The following is a 22,068-nucleotide window of genomic DNA, read 5'->3' on the forward strand; positions in this document are numbered from 1 at the left end:
ATCTCACTGCACTCTTTACCCCTCATGAACCCCTATCTCACTGCACTCTTTAGCGCTCATAAACCCCTATCTCACTGCACTCTTTACCCCTCATAAACCCCTATCACACTGCACTCTTTACCCTTAATCAACCCCTATCTCACTGCACTCTTTACCCCTCATAAACCCCTATCTCACTGCACTCTTTACCCCTCAGAAACCCCGATCTCACTGCACTCTTTACCCCTCATAAACCCCTATCTCACTGCACTCTTTACCCCTCATAAACCCCTATCTCACTGCACTCTTTACCCCTCAAAAACCCCTATCACACTGCACTCTTTACCCCTCATCAACACTTATCTCACTGCACTCTTTACCCCTCATAAACCCCTATCTCACTGCACTCTTTACCCCTCATAAACCCAGTTCTCACTGCACTCTTTACCCCTCATAAACCCCTATCACACTACACTCTTTACCCTTCATCAACCCCTATCTCACTGCACTCTTTATCCCTCATAAACCCCTATCTCACTGCACTCTTTACCCCTCAGAGACCCCTATCTCACTGCACTCTTTACCCTCATAAACCACTATCTCACTGCACTCTTTACCCCTCATAAACCCCTATCTCACTGCACTCTTTACCCCTCAGAAACCCCTATCTCACTGCACTCTTTACCCCTCAGAAACCCCTATCTCACTGCGCTCTTTACCCCTCATAAACCCCTATCTCACTGCACTCTTTACCCCTCATAAACCCCTATCTCACTGCACTCTTTACCCCTCATAAACCCATATCTCACTGCACTCTTTACCCCTCAGAAACCCCTATCTCACTGCACTCTTTACCCCTCATAAACCCCTATCTCACTGCACTCTTTACCCCTCATAAACCCCTCTCTCACTGCACTCTTTACCCCTCATCAACCCCTATCTCACTGCACTCTTTACCCCTCATAAACCCCTATCTCACTGCACGCTTTACCCCTCAGAAACCCCTATCTTACTGCACTCTTTACCCCTCAGAATCCCCTATCTCACTGAACTCTTTACCCCTCATAAACCCCTATCTCACTGCACTTTACGCCTCAGAAACTCCTATCTCACTGCACTCTTTACCTCTCATAAACCCCTATCTCACTGCACTCTTTACCCCTCATAAACCCCTATCTCAATGCACTCTTTACCCCTCATAAACCCATATCTCACTTCACTCTTTACCCCTCAGAAACCCCTATCACTGCACTCTTTACCCCTCATAAACCCCTATCTCCCTGCACTGTTTACCCCTCATAAACCCTTATCACACTGCACTCTTTACCCCTCATAAACCCCTATCACACTGCACTTTTTACCCCTCATAAACCCCTATCTCACTGCACTCTTTACCCCTCATAAACCCCTATCTCACTGCACTCTTTACCCCTCATAAACCCATATCTCACTGCACTCTTTACCCCTCATAAACCCTTATCACACTGCACTCTTTACCCCTCATAAACCCCTATCTCACTGCACTCTTTACCCCTCATAAACCCCTATCACACTGCACTCTTTATCCCTCATAAACCCGTCTCACTGCACTCTTTACCCCTCATAAACCCCTATCACACTGCACTCTTTACCCCTCATAAACCCGTCTCTCACTGCACTCTTTACCCATCATAAACCCCAAACTCACTGCACTCTTTACCCCTCATCAACCCCTATCTCACTGCACTCTTTACCCCTCATAAACCCCTATCTCACTGCACTCTTTACCCCTCATAAACCCCTATCACACTGCACTCTTTACCCCTCATAAACCCCTCTCACTGCACTCTTTTCCCCTCATAAACCCCTATCACACTGCACTCTTTTCCCCTCATTAACCCCTATCTCACTGCACTCTTTACCCCTCATCAACCCCTATCTCCCTGCACTCTTTACCCCTCATAAACACTTATCACACTGCACTCTTTACCCCTCATAAACCCCTATCACACTGCACTTTTTACCCCTCATAAACCCCTATCTCAGTGCACTCTTTACCGCTCATAAACCCCTATCTCACTGCACTCTTTACCCCTCAGAAACCCATATCTCACTGCACTCTTTACCCCTCATAAACCCCTATCTCACTGCATTCTTTACCCCTCAGAAACCCCTATCACTCTGCACTCTTTACCCCTCATAAACCCGTCTCACTGCACTCTTTACCCCTCATAAACCCGTCTCTCACTGCACTCTTTACCCCTCATAAACCCCTATCTCACTGCACTCTTTACCCCTCAGAAACCCCTATCTCACTGCACTCTTTACCCCTCATAAACCCGTCTCACTGCACTCTTTACCCCTTATAAACCCCTATCTCACTGCACTCTTTACCCCTCATAAACCCCTATCTCACTGCACTCTTTACCCCTCATAAACCCGTCTCACTGCACTCTTTACCCCTCATAAACCCCTATCACACTGCACTCTTTACCCCTCATCGACCCCTATCACACTGCACTCTTTACCCCTCATAAACCCCTATCACTCTGCACTCTTTACCCCTCATAAACCCCTATCTCACTGCACTCTTTACCCCTCAGAAACCCCTATCACACTGCACTCTTTACCCCTCAGAAACCCCTATCTCACTGCACTCTTTACCCCTCATGAACCCCTATCACACTGCACTCTTTACCCCTCATAAACTCCTATCACACTGCACGCTTTACCCCTCATAAACCCCTATCTCACTGCACTCCTTACCTCTGATAAACCCCTATCTCACTGCACTCTTTACCCCTCATAAACCCCTATCTCACTGTACTCTTTACCCCTCATAAACCCCTATCTCACTGCACTCTTTACCCCTCAGAAACCCCTATCTCACTGCACTCTTTACCCCTCAGAAACCCCTATCTCACTGCACTCTTTACCCTTCATCAACCCCTATCACACTGCACTCTTTACCCCTCATAAACCCCTATCTCACTGCACTCTTTACCTCTGATAAACCCCTATCTCACTGCACTCTTTACCCCTCATAAAACCCTATCTCACTGTACTCTTTACCCCTCATAAACCCGTCTCACTGCACTCTTTACCCCTCATAAACCCCTCTCTCACTGCACTCTTTACCCCTCATAAACCCCTATCTCACTGCACTCTTTACCCCTCAGAAACCCCTATCACTCTGCACTCTTTACCCCTCATGAACCCCTATCTCACTGCACTCTTTAGCGCTCATAAACCCCTATCTCACTGCACTCTTTACCCCTCATAAACCCCTATCACACTGCACTCTTTACCCTTAATCAACCCCTATCTCACTGCACTCTTTACCCCTCATAAACCCCTATCTCACTGCACTCTTTACCCCTCAGAAACCCCGATCTCACTGCACTCTTTACCCCTCATAAACCCCTATCTCACTGCACTCTTTACCCCTCATAAACCCCTATCTCACTGCACTCTTTACCCCTCAAAAACCCCTATCACACTGCACTCTTTACCCCTCATCAACACTTATCTCACTGCACTCTTTACCCCTCATAAACCCCTATCTCACTGCACTCTTTACCCCTCATAAACCCAGTTCTCACTGCACTCTTTACCCCTCATAAACCCCTATCACACTACACTCTTTACCCTTCATCAACCCCTATCTCACTGCACTCTTTACCCCTCATAAACCCCTATCTCACTGCACTCTTTACCCCTCAGAAACCCCTATCTCACTGCACTCTTTACCCTCATAAACCACTATCTCACTGCACTCTTTACCCCTCATAAACCCCTATCTCACTGCACTCTTTACCCCTCAGAAACCCCTATCTCACTGCACTCTTTACCCCTCAGAAACCCCTATCTCACTGCGCTCTTTACCCCTCATAAACCCCTATCTCACTGCACTCTTCACCCCTCATAAACCCCTATCTCACTGCACTCTTTACCCCTCATAAACCCCTATCTCACTGCACTCTTTACCCCTCATAAACCCATATCTCACTGCACTCTTTACCCCTCAGAAACCCCTATCTCACTGCACTCTTTACCCCTCATAAACCCCTATCTCACTGCACTCTTTACCCCTCATAAACCCCTCTCTCACTGCACTCTTTACCCCTCATCAACCCCTATCTCACTGCACTCTTTACCCCTCATAAACCCCTATCTCACTGCACGCTTTACCCCTCAGAAACCCCTATCTTACTGCACTCTTTACCCCTCAGAATCCCCTATCTCACTGAACTCTTTACCCCTCATAAACCCCTATCTCACTGCACTTTACGCCTCAGAAACTCCTATCTCACTGCACTCTTTACCTCTCATAAACCCCTATCTCACTGCACTCTTTACCCCTCATAAACCCCTATCTCAATGCACTCTTTACCCCTCATAAACCCATATCTCACTACACTCTTTACCCCTCAGAAACCCCTATCACTGCACTCTTTACCCCTCATAAACCCCTATCTCCCTGCACTGTTTATCCCTCATAAACCCTTATCACACTGCACTCTTTACCCCTCATAAACCCCTATCACACTGCACTTTTTACCCCTCATAAACCCCTATCTCACTGCACTCTTTACCCCTCATAAACTCCTATCTCACTGCACTCTTTACCCCTCATAAACCCATATCTCACTGCACTCTTTACCCCTCATAAACCCTTATCACACTGCACTCTTTACCCCTCATAAACCCCTATCTCACTGCACTCTTTACCCCTCATAAACCCCTATCACACTGCACTCTTTATCCCTCATAAACCCGTCTCACTGCACTCTTTACCCCTCATAAACCCATCACACTGCACTCTTTACCCCTCATAAACCCGTCTCTCACTGCACTCTTTACCCATCATAAACCCCAATCTCACTGCACTCTTTACCCCTCATCAACCCCTATCTCACTGCACTCTTTACCCCTCATAAACCCCTATCTCACTGCACTCTTTACCCCTCATAAACCCCTATCACACTGCACTCTTTACCCCTCATAAACCCCTCTCACTGCACTCTTTTCCCCTCATAAACCCCTATCACACTGCACTCTTTTCCCCTCATTAACCCCTATCTCACTGCACTCTTTACCCCTCATCAACCCCTATCTCCCTGCACTCTTTACCCCTCATAAACACTTATCACACTGCACTCTTTACCCCTCATAAACCCCTATCACACTGCACTTTTTACCCCTCATAAACCCCTATCTCAGTGCACTCTTTAGCCCTCATAAACCCCTATCTCACTGCACTCTTTACCCCTCAGAAACCCATATCTCACTGCACTCTTTACCCCTCATAAACCCCTATCTCACTGCATTCTTTACCCCTCAGAAACCCCTATCACTCTGCACTCTTTACCCCTCATAAACCCGTCTCACTGCACTCTTTACCCCTCATAAACCCGTCTCTCACTGCACTCTTTACCCCTCATAAACCCCTATCTCACTGCACTCTTTACCCCTCAGAAACCCCTATCTCACTGCACTCTTTACCCCTCATAAACCCGTCTCACTGCACTCTTTACCCCTCATAAACCCCTATCTCACTGCACTCTTTACCCCTCATAAACCCCTATCTCACTGCACTCTTTACCCCTCATAAACCCGTCTCACTGCACTCTTTACCCCTCATAAACCCCTATCACACTGCACTCTTTACCCCTCATCGACCCCTATCACACTGCACTCTTTACCCCTCATAAACCCCTATCACTCTGCACTCTTTACCCCTCATAAACCCCTATCTCACTGCACTCTTTACCCCTCAGAAACCCCTATCACACTGCACTCTTTACCCCTCAGAAACCCCTATCTCACTGCACTCTTTACCCCTCATGAACCCCTATCACACTGCACTCTTTACCCCTCATAAACTCCTATCACACTGCACGCTTTACCCCTCATAAACCCCTATCTCACTGCACTCCTTACCTCTGATAAACCCCTATCTCACTGCACTCTTTACCCCTCATAAACCCCTATCTCACTGTACTCTTTACCCCTCATAAACCCCTATCTCACTGCACTCTTTACCCCTCAGAAACCCCTATCTCACTGCACTCTTTACCCCTCAGAAACCCCTATCTCACTGCACTCTTTACCCTTCATCAACCCCTATCACACTGCACTCTTTACCCCTCATAAACCCCTATCTCACTGCACTCTTTACCTCTGATAAACCCCTATCTCACTGCACTCTTTACCCCTCATAAACCCCTATCTCACTGTACTCTTTACCCCTCATAAACCCGTCTCACTGCACTCTTTACCCCTCATAAACCCCTCTCTCACTGCACTCTTTACCCCTCATAAACCCCTATCTCACTGCACTCTTTACCCCTCAGAAACCCCTATCACTCTGCACTCTTTACCACTCATAAACCCGTCTCACTGCACTCTTTACGCCTCATCAACCCCTATCTCACTGCACTCTTTACCCCTCATAAACCCCTATCTCACTGCACTCTTTACCCCTCATAAACCCCTATCTCACTGTACTCTTTACCCCTCATAAACCCCTATCTCACTGCACTCTTTACCCTTCATCAACCCCTATCACACTGCACTCTTTACCCCTCATCAACCCCTATCTCACTGCACTCTTTACCCCTCATAAACCCCTATCTCACTGCACTCTTTACCCCTCATAAACCCCTATCACACTGCACTCTTTACCCCTCAGAAACCCCGATCTCACTGCACTCTTTACCCCTCATAAACCCCTATCTCACTGCACTCTTTACCCCTCATAAATCCCTATCTCACTGCACTCTTTACCCCTCATAAACCCCTATCTCACTGCACTCTTTACCCCTCATAAACCCATATCTCACTGCACTCTTTACCCCTCAGAAACCCCTATCACACTGCACTCTTTACCCCTCATAAACCCGTCTCACTGCACTCTTTACCCCTCATAAACCCCTATCTCACTGCACTCTTTACCTCTGATAAACCCCTATCTCACTGCACTCTTTACCCCTCATAAACGCCTATCACAGTGCACTCTTTACCCCTCATAAACCCCTATCTCACTGCACTCTTTACCCCTCATAACCCCTATCTCACTGCACTCTTTACCCCTCATAAACCCCTATCACACTGCACTCTTTACCCCTCATAAACCCCTATCACACTGCACTCTTTACCCCTCATAAACCCCTATCACACTGCACTCTTTACCCCTCATAAACCCCTATCACACTGCACTCTTTACCCCTCATAAACCCCTATCTCACTGCACTCTTTACCTCTGATAAACCCCTATCACACTGCACTCTTTACCCCTCATAAACCCCTATCTCACTGCACTCTTTACCTCTGATAAACCCCTATCACACTGCACTCTTTACCCCTCATAAACCCCTATCTAACTGCACTCTTTACCCCTCATAAACCCCTATCTCACTGCACACTTTACCCCTCATAAACCCGTCTCACTGCACTCTTTACCCCTCAAAAACCCCTATCACTCTGCACTCTTTACCCCTCATAAACCCCTATCTCACTGCACTCTTTACCCCTCATAAACCCCTATCACACTGCACTCTTTACCCCTCATAAACCCCTATCACACGGCACTCTTTACCTCATCAACCCCTATCGCACTGCACTCTTTACCCCTCATAAACCCCTATCACACTGCACTCTTTACCTCATCAACCCCTATCTCACTGCACACTTTACCCCTCATAAACCCGTCTCACTGCACTCTTTACCCCTCATAAACCCCTATCACACTGCACTCTTTACCCCTCATCAACCCCTATCTCACTGCACTCTTTACCCCTCATAAACCCGTCTCACTGCACTCTTTACCCCTCATAAACCACTATCTCACTGCACTCTTTACCCCTCATAAACCCCTATCTCACTGCACTCTTTACTCCTCATAAACCCCTCTCTCACTGCACTCTTTACCCCTCATAAACCCCTATCTCACTGCACTCTTTACCCCTCATAAACCCCTATCTCACTGCACTCTTTACCCCTCATAAACCCGTCTCACTGCACTCTTTACCCCTCATAAACCCCTATCACACTGCACTCTTTACCCCTCATAAACCCGTCTCACTGCACTCTTTACCCCTCATCAACCCCTATCTCACTGCACTCTTTACCCCTCATAAACCCCTATCTCACTGCACTCTTTACCCTTCATCAACCCCTATCTCACTGCACTCTTTACCCCTCATAAACCCCTATCTCACTGCACTCTTTACCCCTCATGAACCCGTCTCACTGCACTCTTTACCCCTCATAAACCCCTATCACACTGCACTCTTTACCCCTCATCAACCCGTCTCACTGCACTCTTTACCCCTCATCAACCCCTATCTCACTGCACTCTTTACCCCTCATAAACCCCTATCTCACTGCACTCTTTACCCCTCATAAACCCCTATCTCACTGCACTCTTTACCCTTCATCAACCCCTATTACACTGCACTCTTTACCCCTCATCAACCCCTATCTCACTGCACTCTTTACCCCTCATAAACCCCTATCTCACTGCACTCTTTACCCCTCATAAACCCCTATCACACTGCACTCTTTACCCCTCAGAAACCCCGATCTCTCTGCACTCTTTACCCCTCATAAACCCCTATCTCACTGCACTCTTTACCCCTCATAAATCCCTATCTCACTGCACTCTTTACCCCTCATAAACCCCTATCTCACTGCACTCTTTACCCCTCATAAACCCATATCTCACTGCACTCTTTACCCCTCAGAAACCCCTATCACACTGCACTCTTTACCCCTCATAAACCCGTCTCACTGCACTCTTTACCCCTCATAAACCCCTATCTCACTGCACTCTTTACCTCTGATAAACCCCTATCTCACTGCACTCTTTACCCCTCATAAACGCCTATCACAGTGCACTCTTTACCCCTCATAAACCCCTATCTCACTGCACTCTTTACCCCTCATAACCCCTATCTCACTGCACTCTTTACCCCTCATAAACCCCTATCACACTGCACTCTTTACCCCTCATAAACCCCTATCACACTGCACTCTTTACCCCTCATAAACCCCTATCACACTGCACTCTTTACCCCTCATAAACCCCTATCACACTGCACTCTTTACCCCTCATAAACCCCTATCTCACTGCACTCTTTACCTCTGATAAACCCCTATCACACTGCACTCTTTACCCCTCATAAACCTCTATCTCACTGCACTCTTTACCTCTGATAAACCCCTATCACACTGCACTCTTTACCCCTCATAAACCCCTATCTAACTGCACTCTTTACCCCTCATAAACCCCTATCTCACTGCACACTTTACCCCTCATAAACCCGTCTCACTGCACTCTTTACCCCTCAAAAACCCCTATCACTCTGCACTCTTTACCCCTCATAAACCCCTATCTCACTGCACTCTTTACCCCTCATAAACCCCTATCACACTGCACTCTTTACCCCTCATAAACCCCTATCACACGGCACTCTTTACCTCATCAACCCCTATCGCACTGCACTCTTTACCCCTCATAAACCCCTATCACACTGCACTCTTTACCTCATCAACCCCTATCTCACTGCACACTTTACCCCTCATAAACCCGTCTCACTGCACTCTTTACCCCTCATAAACCCCTATTACACTGCACTCTTTACCCCTCATCAACCCCTATCACACTGCACTCTTTACCCCTCATCAACCCCTATCTCACTGCACTCTTTACCCCTCATCAACCCCTATCTCACTGCACTCTTTACCCCTCATAAACCCGTCTCACTGCACTCTTTACCCCTCATAAACCACTATCTCACTGCACTCTTTACCCCTCATAAACCCCTATCTCACTGCACTCTTTACTCCTCATAAACCCCTATCTCACTGCACTCTTTACCCCTCATAAACCCGTCTCACTGCACTCTTTACCCCTCATAAACCACTATCTCACTGCACTCTTTACCCCTCATAAACCCCTATCTCACTGCACTCTTTACTCCTCATAAACCCCTCTCTCACTGCACTCTTTACCCCTCATAAACCCCTATCTCACTGCACTCTTTACCCCTCAGAAACCCCTAACTCACTGCACTCTTTACCCCTCATAAACCCCTATCTCACATTCAAAGTATCATCTTGCTTCATTGACTTTGTCAATATATGTGGTTGTGGAACTCACCTAATCGCTCACCTGATGAAGGAGCTGCGCTCCGAAAGCTAGTGATTCCCAATAACCCTGTTGGACTTTAATCTGGTGTTGTAAGATCTCTTGAAAACATGTTTTGTACTCAACTGCTTCCTGTGGTAATGAATTCCTTAGCTTCATCACTCTCTGGGTGAACAAATTTGTCCTCATCTCTGTCCTAAATGGCCTCCCCCGTATCCTCAGACTTTGACCTCTGCTTCTGGACATCCCCAACCATCGGGAACATTCTTCCTGCATCTGCCCTGTCTAGTTCAGTTAGAATGTTATACGTTTCTGAGCTCCCCCCTCATTCCCTCTGTTGCAGTATAGATTCTTCACTTTGCACATTGTGGTGAATGAGTATAACGAAAAATATCATTGTTGAAGTTATTTCAATCTGTTCTCATACTTACCAAATCCACATAATTGGCAGCATTAGCCAGTCGACTGATCACCTTTCGTTTGCTGTTAAAAGCACTCTGATACTGAAAGACAAAATCAAAACTTCTATTAATGCTCCTTCAGACATCCAAGGAAGTGAACAGGTTAGGCAATGGTCGAAGATAAAGCAGAAAGGCTGTGAGTCAGTGGAAACTCATTCTCACCAGATCAGATACGAACACTGCACATACTTTGAAGGATAGTTTAGAAGCTAGGTCTATAGCTGAGACACTGGGCAGAGGCGATTCTAGAGTGATTAGGGAATAAGGGTAACACACGTGCCAGGGGCAAGATGCGTTCTGCTGCAGAAGGATTGAGGTGTGGACTCTCCCAGAACGTGCTACAAGGCAAGACTGAAGGCCGGAATTCTCCATCTGAGAGATTATGTGCTGATGCCGTGACTGAATCGCTGATGTCCTACAACCCCGAAGGCTGCCTCGGTCCCAGAGCAATTCAGGACCAGTTGATGGCGAGCACCGATGCCACGTGGAACTAGTGCAATTCCAGTGCATGATAGTGTCCCATTCATCGATGCCGGGATTGGCCTATTGAGAGCCTGACAAGCTGACAAGATGGCAACACGAAGAGCAGCGCTTCTTTTAACCGATGGTTCTGTTTGATGCCATGGAGGAGAGGAGTGACACCCAGTTCCCCAGGGTGGGAAAGAGGCTGCCACCCACCGGCCCTGGCCATGGGACCCACCGCCAGGACCAGCCAGCATTGTCGTAAAAAGCTGCACAACCTCCTCAGGGGGGTCAGGCTGAATAACTGGCACCATGTCCCTGGCACCAATCCCCATTTCACACAGCCGTAGTCCCCCGCCCGGCCCACTTCCCCCCCACCCCCTACCCCACCCAGAGGGTGACCAAATCCCACCCTGCACAACATGCAGACACAGGCCACGAGCTGCCCAGGCCCTGTGGTGCTCATGGCCGACTGCCTCACGCTATGAATTTTCTGCCCCCCCAGGAAAGTCAGCGCATAGCTGCAGAGAGAGGGAGAAGACTGGAGGGGGCCCACAAGACCTGCGGCCCACGGCAGCAGCTGTTGAACCTGGTCGGTGGGCAGGCGAGCAGGCAGTTGCTGGGGTGGAGGTTGACATCAGGGAACCAAGTGAGCCCAGCTGAGTTGCGGTGTCCCTACAGCATGAGTGGCACCACCCCACCACATCCAGACCACACCCCCACAACAGTACCCCGCCACGTCCACACTACCCCTCCGCCACCCTCACCCATGATCCCAGTTACCAGTGGCGTACCGCAGGGATCAGTTCTGGGTCCTCTGCTGTTTGTGATTTTCATTAATGACTTGGATGAGGGAGTTGAAGGGTGGGTCAGTAAATTTGCAGACGATACGAAGATTGGTGGAGTTGTGGATAGTAAGGAGGGCTGTTGTCGGCTGCAAAGAGACATAGACAGGATGCAGAGCTGGGCTGAGAAGTGGCAGATGGAGTTTAACCCTGAAAAGTGTGAGGTTGTCCATTTTGGAAGGACAAATATGAATGCGGAATATAGGGTTAACGGTAGAGTTCTTGGCAATGTGGAGGAGCAGAGAGATCTTGGGGTCTATGTTCATACATCTTTGAAAGTTGCCACTCAAGTGGATAGAGCTGTGAAGAAGGCCTATGGTGTGCTCGCGTTCATTAACAGAGGGATTGAATTTAAGAGCCGTGAGGTGATGATGCAGCTGTACAAAACTTTGGTAAGGCCACATTTGGAGTACTGTGTACAGTTCTGGTCGCCTCATTTTAGGAAGGATGTGGAAGCTCTGGAAAAGGTGCAAAGAAGATTTACCAGGATGTTGCCTGGAATGGAGAGTAGGTCTTACGAGGAAAGGTTGAGGGTGCTAGGCCTTTTCTCATTAGAGCGGAGAAGGATGAGGGGCGACTTGATAGAGGTTTATAAGATGATCAGGGGAATAGATAGAGTAGACAGTCAGAGACTTTTTCCCCGGGTGGAACACACCATTACAAGGGGACATAAATTTAAGGTGAAAGGTGGAAGATATAGGAGGGATATCAGAGGTAGGTTCTTTACCCAGAGAGTAGTGGGGGCATGGAATGCACTGCCTGTGGAAGTAGTTGAGTCGGAAACATTAGGGACATTCAAGCAGATATTGGATAGGTACATGGATGACGGTAAAATGATATAGTGTAGATTTATTTGTTCTTAAGGGTAGCATGGTAGCATTGTGGATAGCGCAATTGCTTCACAGCTCCATGGTCCCACGTTCGATTCCGGCTTGGGTCATTGTCTGTGCGGAGTCTGCACGTCCTCCCCGTGTCTGCGTGGGTTTCCTCCGGGTGCTCCGGTTTCTTCCCACAGTCCAAAGATGTGCGGGTTAGGTGAATTGGCCAATGATAAATTGCCCTTAACGTCCAAATTGCCCTTGGTGTTGGGTGGAGGTGTTGAGTTTGGGTATGGTGCTCTTTCCAAGAGCCGGTGCAGACTCAAAGGGCCGAATGGCCTCCTTCTGCACTGTAAATTCAATGATAATCTATGATTAATCTAGGACAAAGGTTCGGCACAACATCGTGGGCCGAAGGGCCTGTTCTGTGCTGTATTTTCTATGTTCTATGTTCTATGTTCTAACCATGTATCATATCTTTTGTCTTGCATGAACACCTGATGCCGAGGCAGACCCTTCTGGTGCCCCTCACCACAACCCCAGGACACATCGAACATTGAGGCAGGATCGGACAGCGACGCGAGCTTCCAAACGCCAGCCCGCAACACCCCGGAGCAACTGTCCGGGGAAGACACCGACTTTCCGTCACAATTGCTTCCAACACCTTCCACCATCCCAGAGACACTCACCTCGGTTGGGCGTTATAGTGAAGAAGCTCCTGAGGCAGTTTCTGGTGCACACCACACATGTGCAGGGGTACATCAGATCCAAAATTTCCCGAGTGGCGAGAAACAGATGGCAATGGTCGAGGGTGTTTTTCTGATTATATGCCCGTGTCCAGTGGGGTCCCCCAGGGATCAGATTTTAGATTTAGATTTATAATAATAAAATGTATTATGTGGGTGTCACAGGCTGTGCCCATCCCTAATTGCCCTTGAGGGGACAGATGTCAACCACATTGCTGTGGGTCTGGAATCACATGTAGGCCAGGCCGGGTAAGGGCGCAGATTTCCTTACCTAAAGTCCAGAATTGCAATAATACATTTTTTTTTTTTAAAAAGACGTTAGGATGGAAGGCAGGTGATTGATGAAGCAGCTGAAGATGGCTGGGCCTAGGACACGACCCTGAGGAACTCCTGCAGTGATGTCCTGGAGCTGAGATGATTGACCTCCAACCACCACAACAGCTTCCTTTGTGCCGGGTCTGACTCCAACCAGCGGAGAGTTTCCCCCGATTCCCATTGACTTCAGTTTAGCTCGGGCTCCTTGGTGCCACACTCGGTCAAATGCTGCCTTGGTGTCAAGGGCAGTCACTCTCACCTCACCTCTGGCATTCAGCTTTTTTGTCCATGTTTGAACCAAGCCGGTAATAAGTGACCCTGGCGGAACACTGAGTGTCCGTGAACAGGTTATTGCTGAGTAAGTGCTGCTTGATAGCACTGTTGATGACTCCTTTCATCATTTTGCTGATGATTGAGAGTAGACTGATAGGGTGGAAATGGGCTGGGTTGGATTTGTCCTGTTTCTTGTGTACAGGACACACCTGGGCAATTTTCCCCATTGCCGGGTAGCTGCCAGTGTTGTAACTGTACTGGAACAGCTGGGCTAGGGGTGCGGCAAGGCTGGAGCACAAGTCATCAGTACTATTGCCGGGATATTGTCTGGGCCCACAGCCTTTGCAGTATCCAGTGCCTTCAGCCGTTTCATTTTTTATTTTTGAATTTTAGAGTACCCAATTCATTTTTTCCAATTAAGGGGCAATTTAGCGTGGCCAATCCACCAAGCCTGCACATCTTTGGGTTGTGGGGGCGAAACCCACGTAAACACGGGGAGAATGTGCAAACTCCACTCGGACAGTGACCCAGAGCCGGGATCGAACCTTGGACCGCGGCGCCGTGAGGCAGCAGGGCTAACCCACTGCGCCACCGTGCTGCTCCTTCAGCCGTTTCTTGATACCACGTGGAGTGAATCGTGTTGGCTGGAGACTTCTAAGGCCTCTGGAGGAGACCGAGATGGATCATCAACTCGGCACTTCTGGCTGAAGATTCTTGCGAATGCCTCAGCCTTGTCTTTTGCACAGATGTGCTGGGCTCCTCCATCATTGAGGATGGGGATATTTGTGGGGCCTCCTCCTCCAGTGAATTGTTTAAGTGTCCACCACCATTCACTGCTGGATGTGGCAGGACTGCAGAGCTTAGATGCGATTATTGTGGAATCGCTTAGCTGTCTATCACTCGCTGCTTACCCTGTTTGGCACAAGTATTCCTGTGTTGTAACTTCTCCAGGTCGACACCTCATTGTTCGGTCTGCCTGGTGTTGCCGCTGGCACGCTCTCCTGCACTCTTCATTGAGCCAGGGTTGGTCCCCTGGCCGGGCGGTAATGGTAGAGTGGGGGATCTGCCGGGCCAGGAGGTTACAGATTGTGGTGAATACAATTCTGCTGCTGCTGATGGCCCACAGTGGCTCATGGATGGCCAGTCTTGAGTTCAAAATCATTTTTTAAAATTCATTTATGGGATGTGGGCGTTGCTGGTTAAGCCAGCATTTATTGCCCAGCTCTAATTGCCCTTCAGAAGATGGTGGTGAGTTGCCTTTTTGAAGCGCTGCAGTCCCTGAGGTGCAGGTACACCCACTGTGCTGTTACGGAGAGAGTTACAAGGCTGACCCAGCGACAGTGAAGGAACGGCGATACATTTCCAAGTCAGGGTGGTGAGTGACTTGGAGGGGAACCTCCAGGTGGTGGGGTTCCCAGGTATCTGCTGCTCTTGTCCTTCTAGATGGTAGTGGTCGTGGGTTTGGAAGGTGCTGTCTAAGGAACCTTGGTGAGTTGTTGCAGTGCAACTTGTAGACGACACGGCTGCCACTGTTCGTCGGTGGTGGAGGGATTGAATGTTTGTGGAAGGGGAGCAATCAAGCCGGCTCCTTTGTCCTGGATGGATTGGATTGGATTGGATTGGATTTGTTTATTGTCACGTGTACCAAGGTACAGTGAAGAGTATTTTTCTGCGAGCAGCTCAACAGATCATTAAATACATGAAAAGGAAATAAAAGAAAATACATAATAGGGCAACACAAGATACACAATGTAACTACATAACACTGGCATCGGATGAAGCATACAGGGTGTAGTGTTAATGAGGTCAGTCCATAAGAGGGTCATTTAGGAGTCTGGTGACAGTGGGGAAAAAGCTGTTTTTGAGTCTGTTCGTGCGTGTTCTCAGACTTCTGTATCTCCTGCCCGATGGAAGAAGTTGGAAGAGTGAGTAAGCCGGCTGGGAGGGATCTTTGATTATACTGCCCACTTTCCCCAGGCAGCGGGAGGTGTAGATGGAGTCAATGGATGGGAGGCAGGTTCGAGTGATGGACTGGGCGGTGTTCACGACTCTCTGAAGTTTCTTGCGGTCCTGGGCCGAGCAGTTGCCATACCAGGCTGTGATGCAGCCCGATAGGATGCTTTCTGATCTGTAAAAGTTGGTAAGGGTTAATGTGGACATGCCGAATGTCCTCAGTTTCCTGAGGAAGTATAGGCGCTGTTGTGCTTTCTTGGTGGTATCGTCGACGTGGGTGGACCAGGACAGATTTTTGGAGATGTGCACCCCTAGGAATTTGAAACTGCTAACCATCTCCACCTCGGCCCTGTTGATGCTGACAGGAGTGTGTACAGTACTTTGCTTCCTGAAGTCAATGACCAGCTCTTTAGTTTTGCTGGCATTGAGGGAGAGATTGTTGTCGCTACACCACTCCACTAGGTTCTCTATCTCCCGCCTGTATTCTGACTCGTCGTTATTCGAGATCTGACCCACTATGGTCGTATCGTCAGCAAACTTGTAGATGGAGTTGGAACCAAATTTTGCCACGCAGTCATGTGTGTACAGGGAGTAGTACGCAGCCTTGCGGGGCCCCGGTGTTGAGGACTATTGTGGAGGAGGTGTTGTTGTTCCTTCTTACTGATTGTGGTCTGTTGGTCAGAAAATCGAGGGTCCAGTTGCAGAGTGGGGAGCCAAGTCCTCGGTTTTGGAGCTTTGATATGAGCTTGGCTGGGATTATGGTGTTGAAGGCGGAGCTGTAGTCAATAGATAGGAGTCTGACGTCGGAGTCCTTGTTTTCGAGATGCTCTCGGGATGTGTAGGGCCAGAGAATGGCATCTGATGTGGACCGGTTGCAGAGGTATGCGAATTGCAGTGGATCAAGGCGTTCTGGAGTATGGAGGTAATGCGCTTCATGATCAACCTCTCGAAGCACTTCATTATGACTGAAGTCAGGCCACTGGACGGTAGTCATTGAGGCACGTTGCCTGGTTCTTCTTTGGTACCGGTATGATGGTGGTCTTCTTGAAGCAGGTGGGAACCTCGGAGTGGAGTAGGGATAGGTTAAAGATGTCCGCAAATACCTCTGCCAGCTGGTCCATGCAGGCTCTGAGTGCACGACCAGGGATCCTATCCGGGCCCGTCGCTTTCCGAGGGTTCACTTTCAGGAAGGCCGATCTGACTTCGGAGCTGTGATGGTGGGTATGGGTGAATTATGGGCTGCTGGGGCACTCGACATCGGATTGTTGGCTACCTGCTCAAACCAAGCATAAAATGCATTGAGTTTATTGGGGCGGGGTGCGCTGCTGCCAGAGATACTGTTCGACTTTGCTTCGTCGCCCGTTATGTTGTTTAGTCCTTGCCACAACCGCCGAGAGTCTGTCTGTGACTCTAGCTTGGTTTGATATTCTCTCTTGGCATCTCGGATGGCTTTGCGGAGGTCGTACCTGGATTTCTTGTATAGGTCAGGATCGTCTGTCTTGAACGCCTCAGATCTGTCCTTCAGTAGGGAGTCAATCTCGCGATTGAGCCATGGTTTCCGGTTGGGGAACGTACGTACTGCTTTCTTTGGCACGCAGTCGTCCACACATTTGCTGATGAAGTCTGTGACGGTGGTGGCATACTCATTTAAGTTGGTCGCTGAGTTCTTAAATATGGACCTGTCCACTGTCTCTAAGCAGTCACATAAGAGCTCTTCTGTCTCCTCGGACCAGCACTGCACAACCTTCTTAGCTGGATTCTCCCGCTTGAGTTTCTGCTTGTCTGCCGGGAGAAGGAGCACCGTCTTATGGTCTGATTTCCCAAAGTGCGGTCGGGGGATGGAACGGTAGGTGCCCTTGATTTTTGAGTAGCAGTGGTCAAGAGTGTTGTCGCCCCTGGTAGGACCGGCCATGATGAACAAGGCCTCCGGGTGTTCTGTTTCGTAGTTGTTTATAATTGTGTACAGTTCGTCCAGCGCCTTCCACACTTCTGCCTGGGGTGGGATGTAGACCGCTGTGATAATGGCTGAAGTGAACTCACGTGGAAGATAGTATGGGCGGCACTTCACGGTCAGGTATTCCAGGTCTGGGGAGCAGTAGGTCGCCAGGGTCGCTACATCCAAGCACCAGGAGAAGTTGATGAGGATGCACACCCCTCCACCCTTCGCTTTGCCTGATGATGCCGTGCGGTCCGCCCGGTGATTTTTCTTTCTTCCATCACCAGGTAGGTCGGGTTGTTGGGCGGGCCTCTCCGGATCGGGTCGCTGGGTGGGTCTCTGGGGGTCGCGTTGGGCCGGGTCTTGCCGTCGGGAGTCGGGTCGGGAGCTCCGGGGACGGGGCAAGGCGATCCGGGGGCTGGCGTCGATAGTTAGGCCGGGTTGGGAGCTCCGAGGTCCAGGTGTACCTCGATGTGTTGAGATTCTTGAGTGTTGTTGGAGCTGCACTCATCCAGGCAAATGGGGAGTATTCCATTACACTCCTGACTTACGCCTTGTGGACAGGCTTTGGGGGGGTCAGGGGGTGAGTTACTCGCCAGAAGCTTCCTAGTCTCTGACCTGCCCTGGTAGCCACAGTATTAATGTGGCTGGGTTCAGTTCAATTTCTGATCAATGGTAACCCCCAGGATGTTGACTGTGGGGGATTCAGCAATGGTAATGACGTTGAATGTCAAGGGGCAATGGTTAGATCCTCTCTTGCAGGAGATGGTCATTGCCTGGCACTTGTGTGGCACGAATCTGACTTCTCCATTGTCAGCCCGAGCCTGGATATTGTCCGGGTCTTGCTGCATTTGGACAGGGACTGCTTCATTATCTGAGGAGTTGTGAATGGTGCTGAACATTGTGCAATCATCCGCAAACATCCCCACTTCTGACTTTATGATGGAAGCCCAATTTAGCACGGTGGCAATGCCACACAACACGATGGAGGGTATCCTCAATGTGAAGATGGGACTTTGTCTCCACAAGGACTGTGCGGTGGTCATTTCTTCCGATACCGTCACGGACAGATGTATCTGCAGCAGGCAGGTTGCTGAGGATGAGTCCAAGTTAAGGGCTTTTCAAGGTACCTTCATTGCAGTGTTAATGTAAGCCTACTTATGACAATAAAGATTAATACATTTTTTTAAAAAAGTATGTTTTTCCCTCTTGTTGGTTCCCTCACCACCTGCTGCAGTCCCAGCCTAGCAGCTCTGTCCTTTAGGACCCGGCCAGCTCGGTCTGTGGTGGTACGACCGAGCCACTCTTGATGGACATTGAAATCCGCCACCCAGAGCATCTTCTGTGCCCGTGCCACCCTCAGTGCTTCCTCCACGTGATGTTCAACATGGAGGAGAACTGATTCATCAGCTGATGGTGGATGGTACGTGGTAATCAGCAGGAGGTTTCCTGGCCCATGTTTAACCTGATGCTATGAGGTCCATAGAGTCCAGAGTCGATGTTCAGGACTCCCAGGGCAACTGCCTCCCGACTGTATACCACTGTGCCGCCACCTCTGCTGGGTCTGTCCTGCCGGTGAGACAACCCAGCGTTGCACAGGTCAAAGAGACACAGCCTGAGTGAGAATTTGAAACTTGGTAATTTGGTGCAGTGAGATAATTCGGTGCAGAGTGGGAGAAGGTGCTTTTCCCCTACTGCTTTGTTCTCTCTCTTTCTTCGGGCCTAATTTCGGGAGCCGTTCGGAGGAGGAGGAGCACTCTCTGTGAGTATAAAAACCTAACGGTAACTTCCTGTTTTCCAGTTTTTTTTCAAAAGTGACGTCAAGAGGGAAGCTGTGATCTGATTGGTTGATAGCAAATCTGCCCCAAATTTTAAAAAAAACACAGCTAAACTTGTAAACTTAAATTAAACTAATTAATTAATTAGTGATGGCTGGTCAGGTGATGTGCTTGAGCTGCTTGATGTGGGAGCTGGGAGATCCCATTGCAAGCTGCAGCGACCACATCTGCAGTAAGTGTTGGCTGCTCGAAGAGCTCAGGCTCAGAGTTGATGAGCTGGAGTCTGAGCTTCAAACACTGAGGCACATCCGGGAGGGGGAGACTTACCTAGACACTGTGTTTCAGGAGGCAGTCACACCTATCAGAGTAAGTAGTTTAAATCCTGCCAGGGACAGCAGGGTGTGACTGCAAGTCAGGCAGGTAAAGGGTACCAGCAGTCAGTAACTCAGGAGCCTCAGCCCTTGACCCTGTCCAACAGGTATGAGACACTTGCTCCCTGTGTGGATGGCGAACAGGGCTGCAGGAAGGATGAGTCAGCTGACCAAGGCACCATGGTTCAGCAGGCCATTCAAGGGGAGGGAGTAAATAGGCAAGTTGTAGTTGTTGGGGATTCTATTATCAGGGGGATAGATAGTATCCTTTGTGAGCAGGATAAAGAGTCCCGCATGGTATGTTGACTGCCTGTGCTAGGGTGCGGGACATCTCTGACCGGCTTGAAAGGATACTGGAGAGGGAGGGGGAGGATCCAATTGTTGTGGTCCATGTCGGTACCAACAACATAGGCAAGTCTAGGAAAGAGGACCTGTTTAGGTATTATAAAGAAATGAAATGAAATGAAATGAAAATCGCTTATTGGTTGTCAGGCCGAAGGCAGAGAGTTGGGATAAAAGGTTCTTTTTCGGAATGGCAACCGGTGACGAGTTGTGTCCCGCAGGGTTCAGTGTTGGGAACACAGCTGTTCTCTTTATATATTAACGATCTAGATGACGGGACTGGGGGCATTCTGGCTAAGTTTGCCGATGATACAAAGATAGGTGGAGGGGCAGGTAGTATGGAGGAGGTGGGGAGGCTGCAGAAAGATTTAGACAGTTTAGGAGAGTGGTCCAAGAAATGGCTGATGAAATTCAACGTGGGCAAGTGCGAGGTCTTGCACTTTGGAAAAAATAGAGGCATGGACTATTTTCTAAACGGTGACAAAATTCATAATGCTGAAGTGCAAAGGGACTTGGGAGTCCTAGTCCAGGATTCTCTAAAGGTAAACTTGCAGGTTGAGTCCATAATTAAGAAAAAAAATGCAATGTTGTCATTTATCACAAGAGGCTTGGAATATCAAAGCAGTGATGTACTTCTGAAGCTTTATAAAGCATTAGTTAGGCCCCATTTAGAATACTGTGAGCAATTTTGGGCCCCACACCTCAGGAAGGACATACTGGCACTGGAGCGGGTCCAGCGGAGATTCACACGGATGATCCCAGGAATGGTAGGCATAACATACGATGAACATCTGAGGATCCTGGGATTATATTCATTGGAGTTTAGGAGGTTGAGGGGAGATCTAATAGAAACTTACAAGATAATGAATGGCTTAGATAGGGTGGACGTAGGGAAGTTGTTTCCATTAGCAAGGGAGACTAGGACCCGGGGGCACAGCCTTAGAATAAAAGGGAGTCATTTTAAAACAGAGATGAGGAGAAATCTCTTCAGCCAGAGAGTGGTGGGTCTGTGGAATTCATTGCCACAGAGGGCGGTGGAGGCCGGGACGTTGAGTGTCTTTAAGACAGAAGTTGATAAATTCTTGATTTCTCGAGGAATTAAGGGCTATGGAGAGAGAGCGGGTAAATGGAGTTGAAATCAGCCATGATTGAATGGTGGAGTGGACTTGATGGGCCGAATGGCCTTACTTCCGCTCCTATGTCTTATGGTCTTATGGAATGGTGATATTGGTGTCTGGGACACTTGTCTGTAAGTTATGATTCTGTGAATGTGACATGTCAGGCTGGTGCTTCACTAGTCTGTGTGACAGCTCTCCCAATTTTGGCACAAGCCCCCAGATGTTTGCAGGGTTTGTCATTGGTTTGATGCCAGGTGGTCCGTCCGGTTTCAATCCTTTTTCGTGTTTTTGTAGTGGTTAAATACAACCGAGTGGCTCGCTAGGCCATTTCTTTTTCCAATAATCTTTATTGTAGCTTACATTTATGCTGCAATGAAGTTACTGTGAAAGCCCCTCGTCGCCACATTCTGATGCCAGTTCGGGTACACAGATGGAGAATTTGGAATGTCCAAATTACTTAACAGAACGACTTTGGACATTCTAAATTCTCCCTCTGTGTCAAGAGGGCATTTAAGAGTCAACCACATTGCTGAAGATCT

The 22,068-nt window shown here is 48.8% G+C and overlaps 1 protein-coding gene across 1 annotated transcript in view; it reads right to left on the bottom strand.

Annotated features, from left to right (window-relative positions):
- Positions 1-22,068, bottom strand: part of LOC140409441 (disintegrin and metalloproteinase domain-containing protein 12-like) — a 587,674-nt gene that overhangs the window by 505,688 nt on the left and 59,918 nt on the right. The window contains exon 8 of the mRNA XM_072497874.1: positions 10,543-10,614. Coding sequence (XP_072353975.1) covers positions 10,543-10,614 — 72 coding nt within the window. The remainder of the gene's footprint in view (positions 1-10,542; positions 10,615-22,068) is intronic.

The sequence above is a fragment of the Scyliorhinus torazame genome, chromosome 3, assembly GCF_047496885.1.
Source record: "Scyliorhinus torazame isolate Kashiwa2021f chromosome 3, sScyTor2.1, whole genome shotgun sequence".
NCBI classification, from domain to species: Eukaryota; Metazoa; Chordata; class Chondrichthyes; order Carcharhiniformes; family Scyliorhinidae; genus Scyliorhinus; species Scyliorhinus torazame.